This window comes from Nilaparvata lugens, chromosome 14 (assembly GCF_014356525.2).
Source record: "Nilaparvata lugens isolate BPH chromosome 14, ASM1435652v1, whole genome shotgun sequence".
NCBI lineage: Eukaryota > Metazoa > Arthropoda > Insecta > Hemiptera > Delphacidae > Nilaparvata > Nilaparvata lugens.
This window is the reverse complement of record NC_052517.1, coordinates 5635256-5660899: the sequence shown is the minus strand read 5'-3', so window position 1 is coordinate 5660899 and position 25644 is coordinate 5635256. Positions and strand designations below refer to the sequence as shown.

Sequence of the window (25644 nt, the reverse complement as noted above, 5' to 3'; positions counted from 1 at the left end):
TCATTTCTTTCATGTTTTCAATACTGTGTTGCTTGTGATAAAATAAATATTGATACTAATAATTCAGTGATTTGATATAATTACATTGCATCTTCTAATTTTTGTGTTCTATTCTGCCCCTCAGGCCCGCAACAAACCAGTCGACGGCACCGGCCATGTCAACCAGAAAGGCGCTGCCAACCAGGCAAAATCGGGGGCGGGGCTAGCTCACGGTCACGCCCACCTGGGCAGCCAAGTACATCCGGCCACGCCCACTCACCATCCGGGCCACGCCCACCATCATCGTAGCCACGCCCACCATGTGGATCAGCCAGTGCGGGTCAGCCGGTCGCATTCTCATCACTCGACTGGAGGTCATTCCACCGGATCGTTGACTCCCGTTAAGAAGCCGCCGTCTGCTCAGAAGGGACAGGTGAATTATAGAGAGTTAATCAAATAGTATATTAGGTCACATGGACGGGAAGGGGCCTTTTGCAGGCGAGGATGATGTTTCTAGTCAAGGCATTAGCTGAGATTAGAATTTCATTGGAGCACTGCAAAAGAAGTTCACGTCCAAGTAACATACACTATTTTTTTGTCATAATAATCCAAAGAAGAATAATTGAGAAATAGAAAACATACCTACCTGCTTTTGCTGAAGAATCATACTACATGCATTCTATAAACATAACCTAGTTTACAAATTCCGAATCAGGAATTTTGTAGAAGTTGACAAAACTCCCACCTGGAGCGCTGAAGGTGGTTTTTTGTAGCAGTTTTGCCATTCCTATTCCAGAACTAGGAAACATACTCGACTGTAAAGAAAACATATGGTTTCAAATACAGCATTCTCTACTGTAACGAGAATCATATGTTTGTTTGTTCTGCAAACAGCTGTTTACCAGCTTGATGTCATGCATGAAATTATGGAGTGATTTCACAAAATCACCATCAATTCTACTAATTTCATCAAATGCTAATGAATTAATAATTATTATTAAATGAAAATCCAAATTAATTTTGATTTTGTATTACAATTTTTTAAATAAGTGCAATATTTCTGAAGTTTTTAATTTATTGTGATACATTCTGTGATTCATTTAGAGTATAAAATCAACCTTCAAAATTCAAAATTTTAAATCATCATTCCTGGACCGAAAATCAAGTAACGAAGCAGTGTATTATTTCATAACCTTATCTTTTGGACAACATTAACATTTTATCAAAATTTTTGGAGAGAAATAGTACAGGCTCAGCCTAGTTTTTCCTCCAATGTCATAATATTGTATTATGATTATAGTATTTTTTTTTCAATTGCTGTAATTCACCCAGAAAACTCGAAGACTTGGGTAGTCTTCGGTGTGAATTACAGCATTTAATTTGGATTTTCGTTCAATAATTATTATTAATTCATTAGCATTTTGCTAATTCATTAAATGCTAATGAATTAATAATTATTATTATTGAACGAAAATAAAAATCAATTACTGTAATTCACCTAGAAGACTCAAAGACTTGTGTGGTCTTCGGGGTAAATTACAACATTTAATTTCGATTTTCGTTCAATGATAATAATTAATTCATTAGCATTTGATGAAATTAGTAGAATTGATGGTGATGTTGTGAAATCTCTCCATAATAAGAAAACAAGTTTAAAACTTTTTAGTTATACAAATTTCTGATTAAGTGGACTATAATTTTAATCGATTTAATGCCCTCTGTTTGTTGTCAATCTGTTCTACTTTTTCCGTTCTTTGTCTGCTCTATATTCAATATACTCTGGCAGAAAAATACTAATGAATCCATTCATGATGCAATGAAAAACTCTATTATTGAAACTTACCCCGGCTGATGATCTACGCTGTAAGTCAGAGTGATTTTTACCTATAGGTTTGGGTGGTAAAAGGGTGAAGGAAAGAATTAAGGAAAAGAGAAATGTAAATAAGATCACTTGACTCTGATGATTTATGATGTAGCCAGGCACTGCAGAGAGTTGTTGAATCATGTATGGAATTCTGCTTCTCAATTTTACTAGGTATTAATTCACTACTACTTTCAATATATAAAAAATACTCAAATTCTCACATGTACCTTAAAACCAATTATTACTCCCTACGATCGGAGACACAGAATTAAAATTAATAATTTACGATGGAAATACAAACAAATCAACAAACGAGTCGAACGAGTCAATGGAGGCAGCTTTTCGAAGCGACTGAACTAAAAACTACAAACCAAACAATTGAACAATTATGCTCTAGAGTGCGCCAGAAGACGGGGAAGATTGAACCTTACTACTCAGGTGCCAAACTCCATTGAATTCAAACGGCGTCAACACTTTTGTTTCAAAGTTTTGATACATTTCTAGTGAAATTTGACAATAACCTTGTTTTATCAGCAGGAAAAATTATTTTATTTAAGTAAATTATAACTGTATTATTGCAATATCTCAGTAATTTCCACATCTGTAGACTACACTATACCTCTGTTGTAGTATTTTCTATTTTTTAATTCTCCTCAACAATAATCACACACAAAACAAAACAAAATCATCTCAAAAACATGTTTCTTGCAGGTGAAGACAGGTTCACAGCCGGGCAAACAAGTGTCGACCCCTAAGGACAACAAGGAGGTGTTGACCCCTGCCAGACAGACGCCCCCCCAGGCGGCCCCTCCAGCTAAGACAGCCGCCGCAAAGAAGAATGACAAGAAGAAACGACATCAGCAGTACGATTTGGTCGTCACCATTGATTTGGTGAGTGGAGAAAATTTCACAAATTAATCTATTTCCACACAAAAAAAGTCTAAAAAATTATTAATGTTATAGAAAAAGTTGAAGAAATTTTTACTTGGACTATTGATTGATCAGAGAAAGTTTCACAAAATAATCCATTTTGAAAAAAAATAATAAATTATTTTATAAAAAATTGAAGGAATTTTACAACTTGGACCATCGATCATTGTCTTGGGAATTCTGTTGGATTCAACTTAATTGTTTGAAAGGTTCACTACGATCAGAGAAAGTTCATTGATCAGAGACAGTTTCACATAATTATTTATTTTAAAAAATATAATGAATTATTTAAGAAAAACTGAATAAATTTTACCACTTGGACTGTTGATCAGTGACTTGGGAATTTTGTTGAATTCAACTTAATTTTTTGAATGGTTCACTACGCTTGGTATTCAAGTAAAATTAATTAATGTGAAATTTGTTATAGAAAAAATTGAGGAAATTCACCCACTTGGACTAAAGATAAGTACTCGGGGATTTTTTTAGATTCATCTAATTTTCCGAAAAGTTCACTAGTAGTCCAGACAACGAATGCTTGATTAAAGGCATAGAGGGAAAAGTTTGGAACACAATTTTCAACTCCACAACTCTTTTAAGGATAGTAAGAGGATAAACATGTCAAAAGTCCTCACCCCTACCCTCTGTGCTAAAGGGGTTGGGGTGGTTTGAAAGTACAATTTTTTTCATTTTTCGCTTATATCTCGGAAACTGTGCATCTTATGAACATTTGTGTTCTGTGCAAAATTGAAGCTTACAAAATTACCAACAAGTTTTGTCCTCTACTTTTTCTCCATATCTCTCATAGTTTCTTATATATCCGCTCTTGTCTATATAAAAAGAGAGAGTAGGGTTGTGTTTGTTCATGTGTTCATTTGTTCGCATCAAAACAATTAACATGTCAACTTGTGGATTGCATACCGGAAAAACGGGAATGATTTAGATCTCCAAATTTTGAACATAGATTCTAAAAATATCAATCTCGTGCACCTGGAAGCCCAAATTTCAATTTTCCTTCTAGATTTTTCAGAATTAATGTTCAAATTCATCTATGCTACCGTAGGCTACATGAAGTTTCATAGCCCAATGTGTGTATTTTTATGAGCAGGTTATAAGACTACCATTTACGTACGTCTATGTAGCGCAGCGGTAAAAGGCCTGCTTATGGAGCGATGGTTCCTCGGTTCGGATCCCCCGAGGCTTCCCATTTTTTTGTTCTTAATTTTTTCCCTCGAAACGTATTATTATCAATTATTTTTTGAAGGAATTTGTTTTCATTACTATTGAACTTGGATTTTATCAAATAATTATTTTTAATGTAAAATTTTGCCACCAGTACAAATGAATTGGACATAGTCTTCATGCTGTAGGCCTATAATGAATTTCATAGAAAAACATGAATAGATCACAATAAATAAGAAATAATTTATATTCTTCATTTATAATGTACTATCAGACACGAATTCCCAGTGAAACGAGTATTTTAGGTATTTTGTTTGGAATTGGGAAAACAAAAGGCTGCCTGATTCAAATTGAGGAGGATCCTAATCGAACTAAAATTCAATGATGTATTGGAAAAATCAATATGATTCTGTGAGGTTTCCAAGTATTATGTATTCTTCAGTTTTCTATACTATAATAAAGGAAAGAACTGGCTTATACACGTAAGGAATAGGGAATTATGTTTGACGCATCATCACGTCTGAAATATACTCAACTGATTAATTTGAAATTTTGCATATAGACTCTTCATTAACCGATGATGGTTGTAGGCCTATTTTCAAATTTCGATTTTTTATTACGTCAAGTTTTCATTTTGCAGTTTTAAAATAGACCCTTGCGAAGCACGGGTTACCTACTAGTAGGTGAAATATTTTTTGAAAAAACACTTCTGCCTTCAATTTTTTCATCTTTTAGGCCTTATAATTTTTGAACGATTGATGAAAAAATCCGTGCTGATTATGAGCTGATAGAGCATCAAATTATCTTCCATTTGATGTAGTTTTTTCACTATTCTACACACTTCCCTACGACTGTTGCAGCAGTTTTCGTGTTGAGAGTGAAATTTTCTGTTCAGCAACAATAGATCAGTTGACAATGAAATTTGGAGGGAATGTTTGGAACACAATTTTCGACTTTGAGACTAGTTTGGAGGTGAGCATATCAAAAATCCGAACCCCTACATAATGTGCTGAAGGGATGAGGGTGGTTTGAAAGTTGCATTTTCCACTTATTACTTACATGCTTATATCTTGGAAACAACTTGTTCAATTGTCATAATCAACGACATAAAAAGGAAGCCTTATAATCCTCTACAGAAGGCAGTGACAAGGCACAGAATCGGCAACACAGTACTCCTATCTTTTTTCACTGCCATTATAAACATGGCCTTCACTATAGAATCAATCACAGATAGCAGTGTATTTGCCAAGAAGGCATTGGAGGAGTTTTTAATATGGCATTATATGGATTATCTATGCATTATATGGCATTTTGAATTGACTTGACTTCCTGAAAGCAATATATTTCCATTTAATAACCTAGATATTGGTTTTGGAGGCAGATTTATGTGATATTATTGGCATAGAGTCAGGCAAAATGTAGTAATTATGCTCTATGACCTATTTACGAACATTTGGGATGGTATTTTCAGCTCTATAATATCCATTAATATTTTAGATTCTACTTCTTTTTGAATCTCTTATTTCTTTCATATTTTATTTCTCTTCACTTCCTCCATCAATTTCTCCCTATTCCTTCTTTCTTCCCTATATTTTTCCCTTTCCTTTTCTAAGACTACCGTACCACATCTTTTCCAGATTTCCCTATTTGGAATCCATTTATAACTGTATTTCTTCGTTTCTTCCATGTCTACTCCTCTCCTCCTTCTTCTTCATCTTCTTTACCTTCTGCAGTCTTTTTCCCCCTGTCTTCTTCTTCTTCTTCTTCTTCTTCTCCTCATCATCTTTTTTCTCCTCCTCCTCTGACTCTTTCTCTTATCTCTTCACCTTCTTCTCATTGAAGACTACTTTCTCACCTTCTCCTCATCCGCTTCATTCTATTTTTTTCTTCTCCTTTTTCCCTTCCTCTTCTTCTTCTTCTTCTTCCTCTCTTTCTTCTTCTTTCTCTCTCTCTTCTTCTTCTTCCTCTTTCTCTTTTTTCTTCTTACCGCTTCTTCTTCATCCTCTCTTCCTCCTTCATCCTCTTTTTCTTTCTTCTTCTTTCTCTTCTTCTTCCTATCTTTCTTCTTCTTCTTCATCTCTTTCACGAATCTAAGGAACGACTTAGACCCTCTCACACGCTCTCTCACTCACTCCCTCTCTCTCACTCTCTCTCTACCCTCACTCACTCTTTCACAAACAATGTCTCACTCTCTCTCTCTCTCTCTTTTATGCTCTTTCACAAACAATGTCTCACACTCTCTCTCACTCTCTCTTTCTCTCTCTCCAATCGCAATATAGTTGCCAGAAGCAGTGAGATATTTGAATTTTTATTGTCCATTCATATTCGACTTCCCGGTCTATAACGGCAACAACAAATAATAATAACAATAATAAACTTGGCACTGAATTCGAGTTTCAGCCGAGAAGAGTTATTTGAAGACTAGACGGTTCTCTCTGGGCGTCTCTTTGTAATCAAGAAGAAGAAGGAAGAGGAGGAGGAGGAGGAGGAGGAGGAGGAGGAGGAGGAGGAGGAGGTGGAGGAGAAGTAGAACAAGAAAAGATGAAGGAGTTGGAAGAGGAAGAAGAAGAAGTAGAAGGGGCGAGAAAAAGAAGAAGAAGAAGAAGAGAAGAAGAAGAAGAAGAGAAGAAGAAGAAGAAGAAAGAAGAAGAAGAAAGAAGAAGAGAAGAAGAAGAAGAAGAAGAAGAAGAAGAGAAGAAAGAAGAAGAAGAAGAAGAAGGAAGAAGAAGAAGAAGACGAAGAAGAAGAAGAAGAAGAAGAAGAAGAAGAAGAAAGAAGAAGAAGAAGAAGAAGAAGAAGAAAGAAGAAGAAGAGAAGAAGAAGAAGAAAGAAGAAGAAGAGAAAGAGAAGAAGAAAGAAGAGAAGGAAGAAGAAGAAGAGAGAAGAAGAAGAAGAAGAAAGAAGAAGAAGAAGAAGAAGAAAGGAGGAAGGAGAAGGAGAAGGAGAAGGAGAAGGAGAAGGAGAAGGAGAAGGAGAAGGAGAGAGAAGGAGAAGGAGAGAAGGAGAAGGAGAAGGAGAAGGAGAAGGAGAAGGAGAAGGAGAAGGAGAAGGAGAAGGAGAAGGAGAAGGAGAAGGAGAAGGAGAAGGAGAAGGAGAAGGAGAAGGAGAGGAGAAGGAGAAGGAGAAGGAGAAGGAGAAGGAGAAGGAGAAGGAGAAGGAGAAGGAGAAGGAGAAGGAGAAGGAGAAGGAGAAGGAGCAGGAGCAGGAGGAGGAGAATGAAAAAGAGAAGGAGCAGGAGCAGGAGGAGGAGGAAGAGAATGAGAAGAAGCAGGATAAGGAGAAGGAGAATGAGAAGGAGCAGGAGAAGAGAAGGAGAAGGGAAGGAGAGGAGAAGGAGAAGGAGAAGGAGGAAGGAGAGGAGAAGGAGAAGGAGAAGGAGAAGGAGAAGGAGAAGGAGAGGAGAAGGAGAAGGAGAAGGAGAAGGAGAAGGAGAAGGAGAAGGAGAAGGAGAAGGAGAAGGAGAAGGAGAAGGAGAAGGAGAAGGAGAAGGAGAAGGAAGGAGAAGGAGAAGGAGAAGGAGAAGGAGAAGGAGAGGAGAAGGAGAAGGAGAAGGAGAAGGAGAAGGAGAAGGAGAAGGAGACGGAGAAGGAGAAGGAGAAGGAGAGGAGAAGGAGAAGGAGAAGGAGAAGGAGAAGGAGAAGGAGAAGGAGAAGGAGAAGGAGAAGGAGAAGGAGAAGAGAAGGAGAAGGAGAAGGAGAAGGAGAAGGAGAAGGAGAAGGAGAAGGAGAAGGAGAAGGAGAAGGAGAAGGAGAAGGAGAAGGAGAAGAAGAAGAAGGAGGAGAAAAAGAAGAAAAGGGATTAGATTAGATTAGATTTCTTTATTCATGTATGTTACAATATTTACTGGCTTATACACTAATTTACATTAAATGACGGTAATGCTAATTATTCAACTAGGAGGAGGAGGAGGATGAGGAGGAGGAGGAGGAGGAGGAGGAGGAGGAGGAGGAGGAAGAAAAAGAAGAAGAAGAAAAATCAGGATGTTTGAAATGACTAAATAGAGAGATGAGATGAGATTGAAGAGTTGAAAGGTAGAAAGTTAGATGAATGCAATTTGGAAATTTTAATCAAATGATTAATAAAATAAAGATGAGGGAAGAAATTAGAGAAGAGAATTGAGAGAATTTTGTGATGTTTTGATGATTGGAGAAAAAAACAGGAAGTGAGTGTGAAAGAGATTGATTGATTGATTGATTGATTGAGTACTTTATTTATGTAGATTACAATATATACTGGCTTATACACTTATATACAATAGCTTACAATACAGCAAAATTATAGATGAATTTACATGATATAGACTAAGAAAATAATTATTGAACTGTATATGATATGAAAACGCAATTTGTAATATAATAACTATAGATAATAATTATATTGTTATGCATCTACATAAATTGGCGGAGCTTTGGACATATCAATGTCCATTCTTCGGAAAGAATATTAAAAATATCCTCCCCACTAACTCTCTACCAAAATAGAGTGAGTGAGAGAAAGGGATAGAGTGAGTGAGAGAGGGTGAGAGAGTGAATAAGAAAGATGAGAAGATCAACACACTCAAAGAAGTAGGTGTTAAAAAGAATAAGTAACAAAAATTTTGACGGATGTTGATTAATTCAATTTTCAATTCAAAAAATCTGGTGTGGCGCACTCATTTAATAGAATCAACAGTTGCCAAACAGTTTGCAATTGGATGATCACATTTTCACGAATTTCGAACTTATTTTCCATTTTAGGTGAAAATGTTACTGAACATCAATTGTAGAGATTTTCATGCTCGATCTTTTCCACTCGATTTTTTTGTTTAAATTGTATCTGGAGCCTGATAATTGGAAATCTAAAATCAAACTTTTCATAGATGAGGCGGAGCTCCTGAAATTTTTACAGATATGAGACTTCTGGCAGTTGACAGAGCTTATTGATGACTATTCCAGGTATGAATTTGATCAAAATCGTTAGAGCCGTTTTCAAGAAAATCGCGAAAAACCCTGTTTTTGACAACATTTTTGCCATTTCAGCCGCCATCTTGGATTGCGTTTGATCGAAATTGTTCGTGTCGGATCCTTATAGTGTGAGGAACTTACGTTCCAAATTTCAAGTCATTCCGTTAATTGGGAGATGAGATATCGTGTACACAGACGCACATACACTCATACACACACACAGACACACACACACACACACACACACACACACAACACACACAACACACACACACAACACAACACACACACACACAACACACACACACACACACACACACACACACACACACACACACACACACACACACACATACATACCAATACCCAAAAACCACTTTTTTGATCTCAGGCGACCTTGAAACGTATAGAAATTTATAAATTGGGGTACCTTAATTTTTTTCGGAAAGCAATACTTTCCTTACCTATGGTAATAGGGCAAGGGAAGTAAAATTAATTTATTTTGCACTACATAATAATATAATTACCAAACATTGTACTAGCTGGGAATACAAAATAAAAAATACTATGAAAATCCTCATTAAAAAACAACTTATGAGGAGGAGGAAGAGGAGGAGGAGGAGGAGGAGGAGGAGGAGGAGGAGAGGAGGAGGAGGAGGAGGAGGGGGAGGAGTGGTGATGAGGAGGAGGAGGAGAAGGATAAGGAGGGTGAGGAAGAGATGTGAGTAGAAGACAACAAGTAGTAATAAAATCTTGAAGTGTGAGAGAGAAAATAAATGAGAAAAAACTCTCCTCATTTCTCGCTTTTGACACTCACAACAACTAATTTCCCCTCCTGTTTTCATTCTCCATCTCTCTCCCTCACTCAAGGTCTCTCAATCTCACTCTCTCTCCCTTTCTCTAACTCTCTTTTCTTTGACAATGTCTCTCAATCTCACTCTCTCTCCCTTTCTCTACCTCTCTTTTCTTTGACACTGTCTCCTAACTAGCTCAGAGAGTGAGGGAAACGTAAAGAAAGTATTTTGTTTATTCTGGCATTAGTCTTAGATGAGATGAGACACACGGAACGTCTTTGTCTATTGTGAAAGTGTTGTGCTCATTTTTAGGTTATGTCAGTTGCGTGAAAAGTTTTAGGTTATGTCAGTTATTTAGTAGGTTTTAGGCTATATCACATTGCAATAGTGATTTCCATGTTATAACGTCAGTGAAAATTATAGGATTACATAGTTGCCAGTTCAGTTTTTCCACCGCCTTCTATAGTAGGTAACTGTGATTTAAGTTATCCCCCCTATATCTGATCTGATATTAACTGTTGATTTCATGTTAACAATAATCTATTTATCAAGAAACTCCTCTGAATATGATTCATAAGTTGTAAAATCGCTTCTCGGTGTTCGGAACCTACCTAAAACTGTTGGTCCATTCATCTCTCACTATCATCCACCTCATTACCCACGCACAAGCCTTGAGCTCATGTGGGCATCACCCTCAGCAAAATAAAAAAGTATATTTTTCAATTGAGATGTAACATTTTGGTAGTACATAACGTATTTCTGCAAAGTCTACAAACAATTTGATTACATTGCCGAGCTAGAAAAGAATAGAGCTATCTACTTTGTCCAATGTCAGACAAGGATAGCAACACCAATGTTGATCAAGTGCTGACTATAACTAGTCCAGTCAATAATATAAACATAAAAAATGGGGTGTGCTTGCAATTTATATTGTAGTTCCGATTTTTTATATATTATTTGGGTACATAAGAGAAGTCCAGAACCAATTTCTTCATGCATAATTTCCTTGTGCTAGATACAGGGTGGCCCAAAAACCTCGTATTTTCGGCTCATTTCCCAGTTTTCAGCTATTTCTGCCAAATCTTCTAATCGGACTGAAAAATGTACTCACACCTTTTTTTTAGATTATAGAATTCTGAATTAAATGAGATCATTCGGAACTCTCTATCTCCAATGAGTACTGAGTTATGATTTTTCAAAAATTAGTGAAATTTAAACAAAAAAAATCAGTTTTGATGAATTTTAGTTTTTGATCAACAATATCTTCCGATTGTTACCATTTAGATGTATAATTGAAAATCCCTCTGTGCGTATTTTTGTGCTCTACAATCTGAGACCAGGTAGAGCGCTCTATCTCATATAGATTTCCAAGTACACCTGACAACAATGTTCCTTGTATTGTGGAAAACACCTAATTTTCAGCTTTAACCATCATCACCAACTACATTGTCTTCACATTGATATTTAGCACAATGACATAAGTCCATGAGATTATATTATACCAAGAAATAGGTTCTGGACTTCTCTTATGTACCCAAATATATATTAAAAAATCAGAGCTTTAATATAAATTACGTGCACCAATGTATATAGTGACTGGACTAAACGTGGACCTCACTATAGAACAAGAACAATCACAACATGATACAGTATCAACACAATATGATACAGTATCAACACAATATGATACAATATCATCTCAACTTGAAACACAACACTATTATTCGATTTAATCTCTATTATTGCTTTGTCTAATGACAGACAAGGATAGCAACACCAATGTTGATCAAGTGCTGACTTGGACCTCACTATAGAACAAGAACAACCACAACATGATACAGTATAACCCAAATATGATACAGTATCAACACAATATGTTACAGTATCATCAAATATGATACAGTATCAACACAATATGATACAGTATAACCCAAACATGATACAGTATAAGCCAAACATGATACAGTATCAACACAATATGAGACAGTATCACCACAAATGATACAGTATCAACACAATATGATTGTGCATTTTTATGTATGTTTTGGAAATAAATAAATGATTGATTGATTGATTGATTGATTGATTGATTGATACAGTATCACCACATATGATACAGTATCAACACAATATGGTACAGTATAATCTCAACTTGAAACACAACCCAAATATGATACAGTATCAACACAATATGTTACAGTATCATCAAATATGATACAGTATCAACACAATATGATACAGTATAACCCAAACATGATACTGTATAAGCCAAACATGATACAGTATCAACACAATATGAGACAGTATCACCACAAATGATACAGTATCAACACAATATGATTGTGCATTTTTATGTATGTTTTGGAAATAAATAAATGATTGATTGATTGATTGATTGATTGATACAGTATCACCACATATGATACAGTATCAACACAATATGATACAATATCATCTCAACTTGAAACACAACACTATTATTTGATTTGATCTCTATTATTGCTTTGTCTAATGACAGACAAGGATAGCAACACCAATGTTAATCAGGTGCTGACTATATAACGTGGACCTCACTATAGAACAAGAAAAACCACAACATGATACAGTATCAACACAATATGATACAGTATCACCACAAATGATACAGTATCAACACAATATGTTACAGTATCATCAAATATGATACAGTATCAACAAAATATGATACAGTATCACCACATATGATACAGTATCACCACACATGATACAGTATCAAATCAATATGATACAGTATCAAATCAATATGATACAGTATCATCTCAACTTGATACACAACACTATTATTTGATTCAATCTCTATTTGCTTTGTTGAATGACAGACAAGGATAGCAACACCAATGTTAATCAGGTGCTGACTTTATGACGTGTATCTCACTTTAGTGCCTGAACTTAGTAGATAAATGAATAAACTGGGAGGCTACCTATTGGTGAATAAGTGAACACAGTAGTTCATCGGATGAATAACTAGTGAATAATATTCATTATTAGTGACTAGTGACTTGTGATTAGAGAATATTGTTGACAATATTGATGACTCAGTGAAAGTAGTAATTCATCGGTTGAATTTTATTAGTGAATAATTCATTATTGGTGACTATAAGTGGTTGTAATTAGTGTTAACTTGTCACTGACAAGTAATCGATTTTTAGTGATACGTGATAAGTGACAAAATGGCAACAATCGATAGTAAATATCGAAAGGAGTATAGTCGACTTAGAAGACTGACCAGTAACAACGAAAACTTAATATTTTCAGTGAGTATCTTGATAATATTCATCATGACGTGTCACTTATAACTCATCTATAAAAGGAAAGAACTGGCTTATACAGGTAGGGGATAGGAAATTCACGAATGACGCATCATCACGTCTCAACTACTCAACTGATTAACTTGAAATTTTGCATATAGATTCTCAATTTACTGAGGATGGTTATAGAATTATTTCAGATTCCTCAAGATGCCACTCGGTCAAGTTTTCAGTTTGTCAAGTTTTAAAATGGACCCTTGCGGAGCGCGGGTTACCTGCTAGTCCATGATATAATAAAGGAAAGAATTGGCTTATACACGTAGGGGATAGGAAGTTAACGAATGACGCATCATCACGTCTCAACTACTCAACTCATTAACATGAAATTTTGCTTATAGATCTTAGTTTACCGAGGATGGTTATAGAATTATTTCAAATTCCTCAAGATTTCAGTAGGTCCACTTTATCAAGTTTTCAATTGGACCTATTTAGGCATATTGTGTTCTAGATAGAATTAAATAGAGAATGCATTTATTCAAATGCTAATTAATATATAATTATTATTGAACGAGAATCCTAAATAAATGCTGTAAATCACCCCGAAGACCTCTGCTACTGCAGACATTGACAACAGGGCTAACAGCTAGATGGAAATTCGATGAGAACTACTATCCAAAAATTAGTTGCCAGCCTGGGAATCGAACCCGGTACCTCCCAATTGCACAATGTTCGCCTCGTATAAAATGAGTGCTGCTATCCAGAGATTGTCAGTTTGGTGTAAGGGCAAGCATTCCTGACTAGCAATTGGGAGGTACCGGGTTCGATTCCCGGGCTGGCAACCAATTTTTGGATAGTAGTTCTCATCGAATTTCCATCTAGCTGTTATCCCTGTTGTCAATGTCTGCAGTAGCAGAGGTCTTCGGGGTGATTTGCAGCATTTATTTAGGATTTTCGTTCAATAATAATTATATTGTGTTCTGTTTAGACACAAAGTAGGAGATTCCTCTTCTCTGTGGTTTATAAACCCCTTTGACAATTTACTACCGCTTTACTCCACCTAAACAACGAAGGTACTTTCAACATCTACTGTAATGAATATACAAGTAAGTTCAATAAATTGAAACACTATTGTTATAAATATTTGGAATGAAATGGAATGAAAATAAAATTTATTGATTCCTTTCACAAAAACAAAACAAATTACAATTTTAAAAAAGTAGGAACTAAGTTGACCACTCTTACCAGTATTCGTGGTCAACTTACAGAATATGATTTGTTTCTGAGTGGTTGAGTATTTATTTATATATTTCACTACGGAGGGACTTTTTGATCACTCTGTATAATGAAGGAAAGAACTGGCTTATACAGGTAGGGGATAGGAAATTCACGAATGACGCATCATCACGTCTCAACTACTCGACTGATTAACTTGAAATTTTGCATATAGATTCTCAATTTACTGAGGATGGTTATAGAATTATTTCAGATTCCTCAAGATTTCAGTAAGTCTACTTTATCAAGTTTTCAATTAGACCTTTGCGGAGCACGGGTTACCTGCTAGCTACCAATAATATCAAGTGACCTGTCTCGGCCAATGACAGTCAAGCTCAGCGTTCATTGGTCGGCGGCTGATGGCCAATCGTAGAGCTTCACTATGCTGCTCAATGTTTGGGGTAACCGTCCACTGGAACCGTATTCAACCGATCCGTTCGGCCGTTAAATCGGACGAATCTGCCGGCCGTTGATTCGGCCGAATATGGTCGTCCATCCAAACTGTTCACGTCAGTCTAGTTCAGTAGTTGGCTGGTCGCCAGAAAGTGAAGTGGCAAGCTTTGAAAATTTCGAAAATTGAATAAACAAATCATCTTCTTACAAGGATTAGGCTCTATTGGCCTGTACCGGCATCCATTTCTTCCTTGGTCTTCCTATGTCTCGCTTTCCTTCGGGTTTGTACTCCCATGGTAATATTGGGAGCCTATTGGATAGCATTCTGGATAAATGAGTAGACCAATTTTCCCGATATTTCTTCAGAATATCCAATAGCGATTCTACATTCAATTCAGCTCTTATGTTGTCATTCCTTATTTTATCCAGTCTACTACAACCTTTGACCGCTCGTAAAAATCTCATTCAGGAATGAGACTCTATAATAGGCTGCCAACAGACATTCGAAACATTGAATCAGTCATTTTATTCAAACAGGCAGTCAAAAAAATGTTATTAGAGAAAAGCCTATACGCAATCTCAGAATTTTATTCACAAGAAAATTGATTTTTTATATAAATATGATACATATCATTACCATCCTTAAAGATACTTGACACTTGATACCTGAATAAATATTTTATTATTTTGATTGTATGTATTATAGTATTAAGATTAGTATTAGTACTGACAAGTTACCTGTCAAATGGGATTATTCCCAAAATTGATGTAATGTAATGATTATTAATAAATAAATAAATAAATTTCAGCTCATTTCAATCTCATTTTCGTATATGAGATTCAGTTTGTCTGTTTAAAACCCATGCCTCGCTACCGTATGTTATTAATGGTATCGCCATTGTTCTGTAAAACCATAGAGTAACAATAGCGTAAGTAGATATCCCATGGTATAGGGCGTTCATGTCGCAACTTTTACTGTTATCTCGAGCCGATTGCTGTTGATTATTGTCGATTTTTACTGTTTTTTTTTGGGTGAGAGTGTATGAACGGCACAATATGAGAGACTACCAGTGTCACACAGCTTCACGGGAAAGAATTACATGGACTATCGGCTTGAGATAACAGTAAAAGTTGCGACATAAACGCCCTATACCATGGGATATCTACTTACGCTATTGTTTCTCTATGGTAAAACTTCAGCTAGGTATCTTGTCTCGTTCGCCTTCCTATAGCTCGTCTTATAGTGCCACAAACCGCACTGAATCTCGTCACTTTTTCACCAACATCCATACACAAATATCCATTAAATTAGTTATTCATTTTAATAATCTTACCTCCAGATCCTATTTGTTCAGCAATCTTTGTCCACAGATTCCTTTGAACATCACGACGATGATATCTTTTGTCTCGCTTATTCCACAATGGAACATGCTCTTGAACCAAACTAAATTAAAATAATGAACAATTAGAATTCAAATTTACAGAAGTAATCAATTGACAGAATAATTTAAAATGTAACAAATAATATCGCCACGAGTATTGGCTTATAATTAAGATACATAAAATTGAACGTACAAGAATCTTACTAGAAAATGGTAACTTTTTTAAAAATAAAGGTCTTTATGGTGAAGGCATCAAAAGGGAAGTGTCTTGCTTCTCTAAAGGTGCGTACAGATTTACGCGCCGCGAACATGAGCAGTTCACTATTAATCAGCTGATGCCAAGCTTTTTATATTTGTATCTTACCGTTTCTGTAAAAATACAGATATAGTCAGCTGATTAAAAGTGAATTGCTCATGTTCGCGGCGCGTATATCTGTACGCACCTTAAGCTTTTGGCTGAACAGTTCCGTCTTTCAACTTTTCATTGTCCATAGTGTTACAACTTGATAAGACGGAACAACTTCAAAAAACCAAAACAAACAAGACTGTGAAACAATTTCAGGTTAGGAACACATTGTTGTCTCAGCTTGACTAATTAGTTCGGGCGGATAGAGCCGGAAAATCCCATTCAATTCGGATTCAAAAAATTGATCGGCCATTCAATTCGGATTCAAAAAATTGATCGGCCGGAGACGGCCGTGCACGGACGTATGAACCTGTTGCAATGGACGAGCATCTATAGCTTTCTTTGTTGGGGGATCGTTCGGACGAGTTCGGTAGTTTTCGGCCGATGCTAGTTCGGACGAAAACGGTTCCAGTGGACGGCCCACCTCAAGCTGTTTCAGTTTACTAGAAATTGAAGGCCTATAGTTCAATTAAAAAATGTCATTCTTGTGATTTTTCTCTGATTGTTTTCTCTGAGATATTATTCTGGTTAATACATTTTATTCATAAGTTTTCTTCTATTTCTTCCAGAATGAATACGGATTGACAGAGGACCAGGTTGCAGGTGAGATTTAGAAGCTTCATCAATAAAAATATTATTCTAAGATCTAAGTTCTGATATGACTGTTCTTACACGTCAGTTTATGGGATGCTATAAACAAAATCAAATTCAAAAAAATGTATTATTCATTCAAGTATTCAACAGTAAAACAAGAAACAAACTCAATATTATGGAATTCCTCCACAAAGACCAAGTGCCGGTTGCACAACAGCCGGTTAAATTTTAACCTTGATTGGTTCTCGTGAAATTAATTGACCGAGCGAAGTGAGGTCTAAGATTTAGAAATTTAGGGTAATTGTAGGAAAATTGAGCTTGGAGTTGTAAAGATTCTATTCAAGAATATGAGAAAATCACAGTGAATAGTCTGTTAGGATTAGAAAACTGCCACGTTCCGTTTATTGACCGAGGGAAGTGAGGTCTAAGATTCAAGTCGACGGTTTGGCATTTCTCTTAATGTTTAAATGTTTATATGTTGCGCATTTACGGTGAAACGCTGTAATAGATTTTCATGAAATTTCACAGGTATGTTCCTTTTTTAATTGCGCGTCGACGTATATATAAGGTTTTTGGAAATTTTGCATTTCAAAGATGATATAAAAGGAGAAAGGAGCCTCCTTCATACGCCAATATTACCGTAAAAATCAGACTATAGAATTATTCATCATAAATCAGCTGTCTAGTTGACTATAATACTACCCGTTCAAAAACATCGAACATCTTGAAAATTGTATGTTTCCATCAACGTTGTAGACAGTTGCAGCCATACCTGATAACAGCGCTCACACTCACATTCCGGGACGACACGTCATGGTACGATAGGACAGAAAGCTCTATATTTATTTAGGATTTTTTCTAGACATTTCAAATTGATAAATTACTTATTAATTTTTGAGAAAACATAACAACAGTTCAATGTAACTTACTGAGCGCGAGGTCTACTGTTCACAGAACTACTAGTAATCTTTTCATTCCATAAAAAATTATATTATTTATTTGTTGAATCTTTGAAGAATGTCTTTAAACATTGAATTCAAAAAAAAATCATTCAAATAGGGAACCATAAAACGAAATGAATTTTTTAATTGCGCGTCGACGTATATACAAGGTTTTTGGAAATTTTGCATTTCAAGGATAATATAAAAGGAGAAGGAGCCTCCTTCATACGCCAATATTAGAGTGAAACTCAGACTATAGAATTATTCATCATAAATCAGCTGACAAGTGATTACACAGATGTGTGGAGAAGACGGTCTATTGTTGTATTTCCATAAGGTCTATAGTTTCAATCAGGTACTTGTGGATGAGAATACTGCGTGAGGTCTACTGTTCACAGAACTACTAGTAGAGTAAAAATCAGACTATAGAATTCTTCATCATAAATCAGCTGACAAGTGATTACACAGATGTGTGGAGAAGCCAGTCTATTGCTGTATTTCCATAAGGTCTATAGTTTCAATCAGGTACTTGTGGATGAGAATACTGCGTGAGGTCTACTGTTCACAGAACTACTAGTAACGGTTAAAATTTAATCGGCTGTTATGCAACCGGGCCTTATTGTTTGCGTGTGGAGAAGAGTTACATAGACAACACAAATAATCACAAAATAAGATAATTACAATGGATATAGTTGAACTTAAGAATAAACAAGATGGAGTAAGCTATTTTGATTTTATAAACCTTGTGGAAATAATCAAGTCACACGTTTAGTGTCCAGATTTATACCCTTAGCTTAGTCAACTAAGCCAACACTCTTTTTAATGGACTTAGCTAACAGACAATTCTTTGTGATGGCTGCCAAAATGGTGGATTAAATGTGTGGAGGAGGAGGAGGAGGAGGAGGAGGAGGAGGAAGAGGAGGAGGAGGAGGAGAATGACAAGGAGAAGGAAGAGAAGGAGAAGAAGAAAGATGTAGCAGGGAATAGAAAACGAAATGAAGGAAAGAAGAACATAATGGTGGAGAAAAAGGTGAAGAAGAAGAAGAAGAAGAAGAAGAAGAAGAAGAAGAAGAAGAAGAAGAAGAAGAAGAAGAAGAAGAAGAAGAAGAAGAAGAAGAAGAAGAAGAAGAAGAAGAAGAAGAAGAAGAAGAAGAAGAAGAAGAAGAAGAGGAAGAAAAATGTGGGAGGATATGGTTAATTAACTTGCTCTTGAAAGGTGTGTGGTGTAAGATAAATTTGAAACACAGTTTGTTTATAAATTGAAACCAACAGTTTGGCTTTTGATCTTCACTCGCAATGTTGTACGAAATTTATCCATGCTTAAATAACTTCCAATTGTTATTTTTGGTAAATTGTAAAACTTTCTCAAAAATTGATATTTTCAAAAAGATTTTTGTTTCATTCAATAAACAATACCATGAAGAATTTATCCTATAAATCTCATGGATCTATCTCTTACCGAATTTGAAATGTTCTGTCCCAAACACTCTTAAACTTTAGGCGCTCATATCTCAAAAAGTAGCGATTGGAAAAAAATGTTTCTTTGAGAAAACTATTTCCGTTTTGATAGCTTGATGATACACAAATCGAAAAACTATGAAAAATGTCACCAGAAGAAAGTTTATTTTTAGCCTTTGCACATTCTTAATATTACGATGCTGAAGTGCCGTTCAGAATTTTCTGTTACATTTTCAAATAAATAAAATAATTATGTATATTTTTATGTTTTCAGAGTACAAGGAAGCATTTATGCTATTTGATAAGGACGAGGACGGGCAGATCACTATGACAGAGCTAGGAGTCGTTATGAGGTCTTTGGGCCAGAGGCCAACCGGTAAATATATATTTATTCAAATTTCCAATATTATAAAGTAATATCTCTGAATAATATAATAAAATTTATAAACCCAACATTCTATTGTTTATTTATCCAGTTTATCAATGATAGTGATAGTAGTCGGTCCCGGCTGAAGGATGACAGTTGCAAGGCTCATTGACGATTGATAATGGTGTATCAACTGAAACCAGTATCTCGTTTTTTTGATAATTCTGTGGTTAGACAACTTCTTGTCGAAATGTTACATCTCTACAAGTAAACGAGTCTACACTCTCTGAACAAAATTATGACAACTTTAGTTGCTCTACAATGAGAACAGCAACTTTTTCTCTGCAAATAAAATAAATTGACAACTTTAGTTGCCCTACAATGAGAACAGCAACTTTTTCTATACAAAAAAATTGACAACTTTAGTTGCTCTACAATTGAGAACAGCAACTTTTTCTACGAAAAAAATTGACAACTCTTGTTGTTCTACAATATTGAGAACGGCAACTTTTTCTACGAAAAAATTGACAACTTTTGTTGCTCTACAATTGAGAACAGCAACTTTTTCTCTGCAAATAAAATTGACAACTTTAGTAGCTCTACAATAAGAACAGCAACTTTTTCTCTACAAATAAATTGACAACTTTAGTTGCTTCACAATTGAGAACAGCAACTCTTTCTACGAAAAAATTGACAACTTTTGTTGCTCTACAATTGAGAACAGCAACTTTTTCTCTGCAAATAAATTGACAGCTTTTGTTGCTCTACAATTAAGAACAGCAACTTTTCCTACAAAAAAAATTGACAACTTTTGTTGCTCTACAATTATTGAGAACAGCAACTTTCTCTCTGCAAATGAATTGACAACTTTAGTTTCTCTACAATTAAAAACAGAAACTTTTTCTCTGCAAATAAATTGACAACTTTAGTTGCTCTACAATTGAGAACAGCAGCTTGTTGTGTACAAAGAAATTGACAACTTTTCTGTAGAAAACTATCCATTAACAACATTTTGTTTACAGCTTCGGTGTAGACACAACTTAAAATAGAGATTTCAAAAAATGTTGTGTTAGGCTCAACTCACACTTACGTGACTCAGGTGGAGAAGAGACTGGACTCTAGTGGAGAGCATGTGTTTCCAAATGGTGACACTCAGACCAGTCGATTCTACTCTCCGCGACGTCACCATTTGGAAACACATGCTCTCCACTAGAGTCCAGTCTCTTCTTGACCTGAGTGTCGTAAGTGTGAGTTGAGCCTTTATTTGTTAAAATATGTATTGAGAAAGGCGTCGATGATCTTTTATTTCATTGTATTCCCCAAATCATTCCAATGAATTGTGCTTTGAATAAATAAGTATTAATATAAATGAATGTTTAGAGCTGATATAGAACTCGACTAATCTATTTTTTTCGTGTTAATTTTAAAAATAATTTTGTAATTTTACAGAAACAGAGCTGCGTGATATGGTAAACGGAGTGGACCAGGATGGTAACGGTACGATTGAGTTCAACGAATTCCTGCAAATGATGTCGAACAAGATGAAGGGTGCTGATGGCGAAGATGAACTACGGGAGGCTTTCAAGTGAGTTACTAATTTATTTGAGTTATCTTAGTTACTGTAGTTATCGTAGTCATAATAATTATCTTAGGCCAATATGCACCACCTCAGTTTAACCTTCCGGCAGTCGCGCTGTTGTAAAAAGTACAACAGTGTCAGTTTTTTTGCTGCACAATTTATTTATTTATTTTGCGATACAAATGAGACTAATGTAATAAAATTGGTAGATAAAATAATAAGGTAGTCCTTGTACTATTTTTCTTCCAAATTTGTAGGTGACACAGTCCAAGATGAGGTTAGAATTTCATGTGTACAATTTTGCACAAAACTATTGAATGGGTTGGTGTCAGTGAATGAGTCACCTATGCATTCCAAAAATATCCCCCCCCCCCATCACTCAACTGAGTTGCAGTATCAACCGAGCAATGGTTCAGTCTTTAGGTGCCATTTAGTCGCCATCATTCACTGAGTTGCAGTATCAACCGAGCAATGGTTCAGTCTTTAGGTGCCATTTAGTCGCCATCATTCACTGAGTTGCAGTATCAACCGAGCAATGGTTCAGTCTTTAGGTGCCATTTAGTCGCTACAGTGCGTAAGATAGGGAAAGACTGTATATGGGGAATGTAAACGAACCAATAACACAGAATTGATGGCTTTGCTTGGTGTACCTTATTGGGATATGAAATGGTAATCATCCAAATGTTCATAGGCGTAGAATAATCCAAGAAGATGGAAAAAGTAATTATACAATTGATTAATATGTTTGACAGTAAACAGAGTACATAACACTTGGAAAATTAGATGTTGTACAAAATACAACACGCGACTGCTCGTGTGACTGAGTAGGGCGCGACTACCGGAAGGTTAAAAACGGAGATGATCATTATTTTGATTCGTGTAGTTTAAACACATAGTAAACAGAGTAGTTCAAACACAGAATGAACAAATTCAATGAGAATCTTCAAACTTCGGAGACCTTGGTCTTTGGTGAACTTTTTTTATAGTATCATTATACATTTCTCAATTTAATTTTTAAAGCTAATTTTCAAAATAGATTTCTCTGATTGGTTCCCATGGCATCCAATTATGATTGAAAATTAACAGGCTTTTGCGCAACCGGACTTAAGAGTCTTTACACTCCAAAGACCTTGCTCTTTGGTAAACTTTTTTCATAGTATCATTACACATTTCTCAATTTAATTTTTGAGAGATTATCTTCAAAATAGCCTTCTCTGATTGGTTCTCGTGGCATATGATCATGATTGAAAATTAACAGGCTTTAGCGCAACTGGACTCAAGAGACTTTAGACTTCAGAGACCTTTCTCGTTTGTCTATCTTTTCTTATACTATCATTACACATAGGTAATATTTGTTGTTGTTTTTTCAGGGTATTCGACAGCGACAACGATGGACTAATCTCTTCGATAGACTTGCGTCACGCCATGACCAACTTGGGCGAGAAACTCACTGACGAGGAAGTTGATGATATGATCAAGGAGGCCGACTCTGACGGCGATGGCATGGTCAATTATGACGGTAATCAAATTTAATCCCCGATTAAACTATCTTCATCCGTGTTATCAGTTGGGAACGTTAGTTGTCGGTCCCGGCTGAAGTGTGAGCTCTATTGACGGCTTATATTATAAATAAGTTGAGACTTGACCCTCCATTGAATGAAATTACAGTGCCGCCAAATTGTGTAAAATCACAACTTTCTCAAATTCCCAATTCAACATCTGAATTGGATGTAGAATATAATCCCTGATAACCCAGGAGGGCTAAAAAGGTTTCAGGGTTGAAGGATTATAGAGAAATTTGGATTTTTGATCAAATTGAACACATCGTGGAAATATGTTCCCTTTTGAATATCACTTCCCTCAGAATTATGGTATGTTGTAATAAGTGAAAATTTTATATCAAAATAATGGGTAGAATGTCTCCTTTCTATTGTTGTTTGGATCATTTTTTATCTGACCTATAGTTAATTTTTAATTCATGATTATGTTCGTCAATGTCAAGACATTTCGAGCAGAAAACATGAAATTTTTGACATGCTATGTTCTTGTTCCAAAAGATAAGTGGGTGGTGAAAGCGAGAAAGTTTCTCAGAAATAATAATTATTGAGATAATTTTTCAACCCTCAAAAGTATCGTATTTTGGTCGGTAAGGTATTCTAAACTCAGAAGAGCGCCATGCAGTCTGTATAGGACAGCACTTTGGAATTTTGGTTTCTGGTCTGAAAATTTTGAAACAGGTTGAACCAATGATATATCTTTTTTCCGCCATCATGATCACTTTTTTCTTCCAATGATTATCTCTACAATCTTACTCATTTTCTCTAATCAATTTTTACCAATTTTAATATTTTGTTTGTTTTTCCACAGAGTTCGTCACAATTCTAACATCCAAGAAGTAGGATTTCCAAAAGCACCCAGATGTCGCCACTTGTGTGCAAAAATTGTAAATAGATACAACAACAAAAAAGAAGAAACTACAAAACTAAAGAAGAGAAGAAACTACAGAAGCTTCACCACATACAGCAATCATTATTTAAAATTAAGTAAACTAAATTTTAAATATATTATACATATTTAGGAGCTGAAATGCATTACATAGGTTCATAGGAATACATATATATATATTTATGTAGGGTACCCCAAAACTTCAGAATATATTCTTGCAAGTATTGCTTTTATTTTAAAACTGGTAAGGCTAAGTTTCTATAATTATCAAATCAAATGGCCCATTGAATCTATATAAATTTATAAGTTAAGTCTGCATTTCCGTGACCAGTACAGTGAAAATATAATTCCCATAAGTTCTAACGTGACTATTCACACTACTGAGTGTGAACAGTCCAATCAGAAACCATGGAAATTATATTTTAAAAATATAATTCCCATAGGTTTTAATGGGAATATTCACACTACTGAATGTGAACAGTCCAATCAGAACCCATGGAGATTATATTTTCACTGAGCCGGTCACTGATATGCGGAAAATTCACCTATAAATTTTTTATAGTCACAGCTTTAATGGTCCATTAAATTTGATGAAAGTCCTTGGAACTGTGCCTTAAGAAACAATTTCAACAACCAACAGAAAATTTTGATAAAAAGTTTTTGTTGTATGTTGGAGATATGTTTCTATACCAATTTCGAAATAATCAGTACTTGAAAGTTTTATTAAGAAGTTGAAGGATATCCTGTAAATTGAATTTGTATATATATTCTTACAGTTAGGCAGCTATTTAATAACTGGTAATCCTTTATAGTAACTGTTACTCTATTGCTTGTCCATTTTATCTGCTACCATACTGTACTAAATTTTCTATTTTTGGATATTTCTCTCTGTTATTCTCGGGATATTGTTTTAATTTTGGGGGTATTTTTCTTTGTTATTCTTGAGATATTGTGTTAATTGTAGGAGTATTTTGGGTTTTTTCTCTGTTATTCTTGGGATACCGTATTGTTTTGAATTTAGGGGTATTTTGGGTATTCCTCTTTTTCATTTTTGGGATATTGTGTTAATTTTAGGGGTATTTTGGGTATTTCTCTTTGTTATTCTTGGGATATTGAGTTGATTTTAGTGGCATTTTGGGTACTTTTCTCTTTTATTCTTGAGATATTGTGTTGATTTTAGGGGTATTTTGAGTATTTTTCTCTGTTATTCTTGAGATATTGTTTTAATTCAAGAGGTATTTTGTGTATTTCTCTCTGTTATTCTTGAGATATTGTGTTAATTGTATGGGTATTTCAGGTATTTTTCTCTTTTATTCTTGAGATATTGTTTCAATTTTAGGGGTATTTTGTGTATTTCTATCTGTTATTCTTGAAATATTGTGTTAATTGTATGGATATTTTTCTCTTTTATTTTTGGGATATTATGTTAATTTTAAGGGGTATTTTGAGTATTTTTCTCTTCTATTCTTGGGATATTGAGTTGATTTTATAGGAGTATTTTGGATATTTTTCTCTGTTATTCTTGGAAGTTGTGTTAATTTTATGGATATTTTTCTCTGTTATTCTTGGAAATTGTGTTAATTTTGGTGGTATCAAAGGCTCATTATTGTAGTTAATAATAATTACCTTTGAGTTATTTCTATTTCTTTGGTTGATTGGGTTTTTTCTTATTTATGAGTAATATTGACAGAGTGATTCTCATTGAGTCAAAGTCATTATTTATTGTTTTTTTTTGTATATTTCAGACTCATTTATAATGTAATAAGTCATCACAATATAGTATAATGTGATTTTTCTTGATATACAGATCTGAGTGCGTGTATTTGCATAT

General features: G+C 35.1%; 1 protein-coding gene across 6 annotated transcripts in view; it reads left to right on the top strand.

Annotated features, from left to right (window-relative positions):
* Positions 1-23835, top strand: part of LOC111059649 (calmodulin-A) — a 75284-nt gene extending 51449 nt beyond the window's left edge. For 3 of the 6 annotated variants that reach the window (XM_039440622.1, XM_039440620.1, XM_039440621.1), the window contains 7 exons: positions 125-412; positions 2555-2734; positions 16999-17032; positions 19697-19798; positions 21239-21374; positions 22739-22887; positions 23736-23835. In XM_039440622.1, the coding sequence (XP_039296556.1) occupies positions 125-412; positions 2555-2734; positions 16999-17032; positions 19697-19798; positions 21239-21374; positions 22739-22887; positions 23736-23767 (921 nt within the window). In that variant the 3' untranslated portion in view covers positions 23768-23835. Of the gene's footprint in view, positions 1-124; positions 413-2554; positions 2735-9939; positions 10159-12547; positions 12983-16998; positions 17033-19696; positions 19799-21238; positions 21375-22738; positions 22888-23735 lie in introns of those variants that run through there. The other 3 variants (XM_039440623.1, XM_039440624.1, XM_039440626.1) reach the window with 3 other exon arrangements.
* The last annotated feature ends 1809 nt before the right edge of the window (positions 23836-25644 follow it).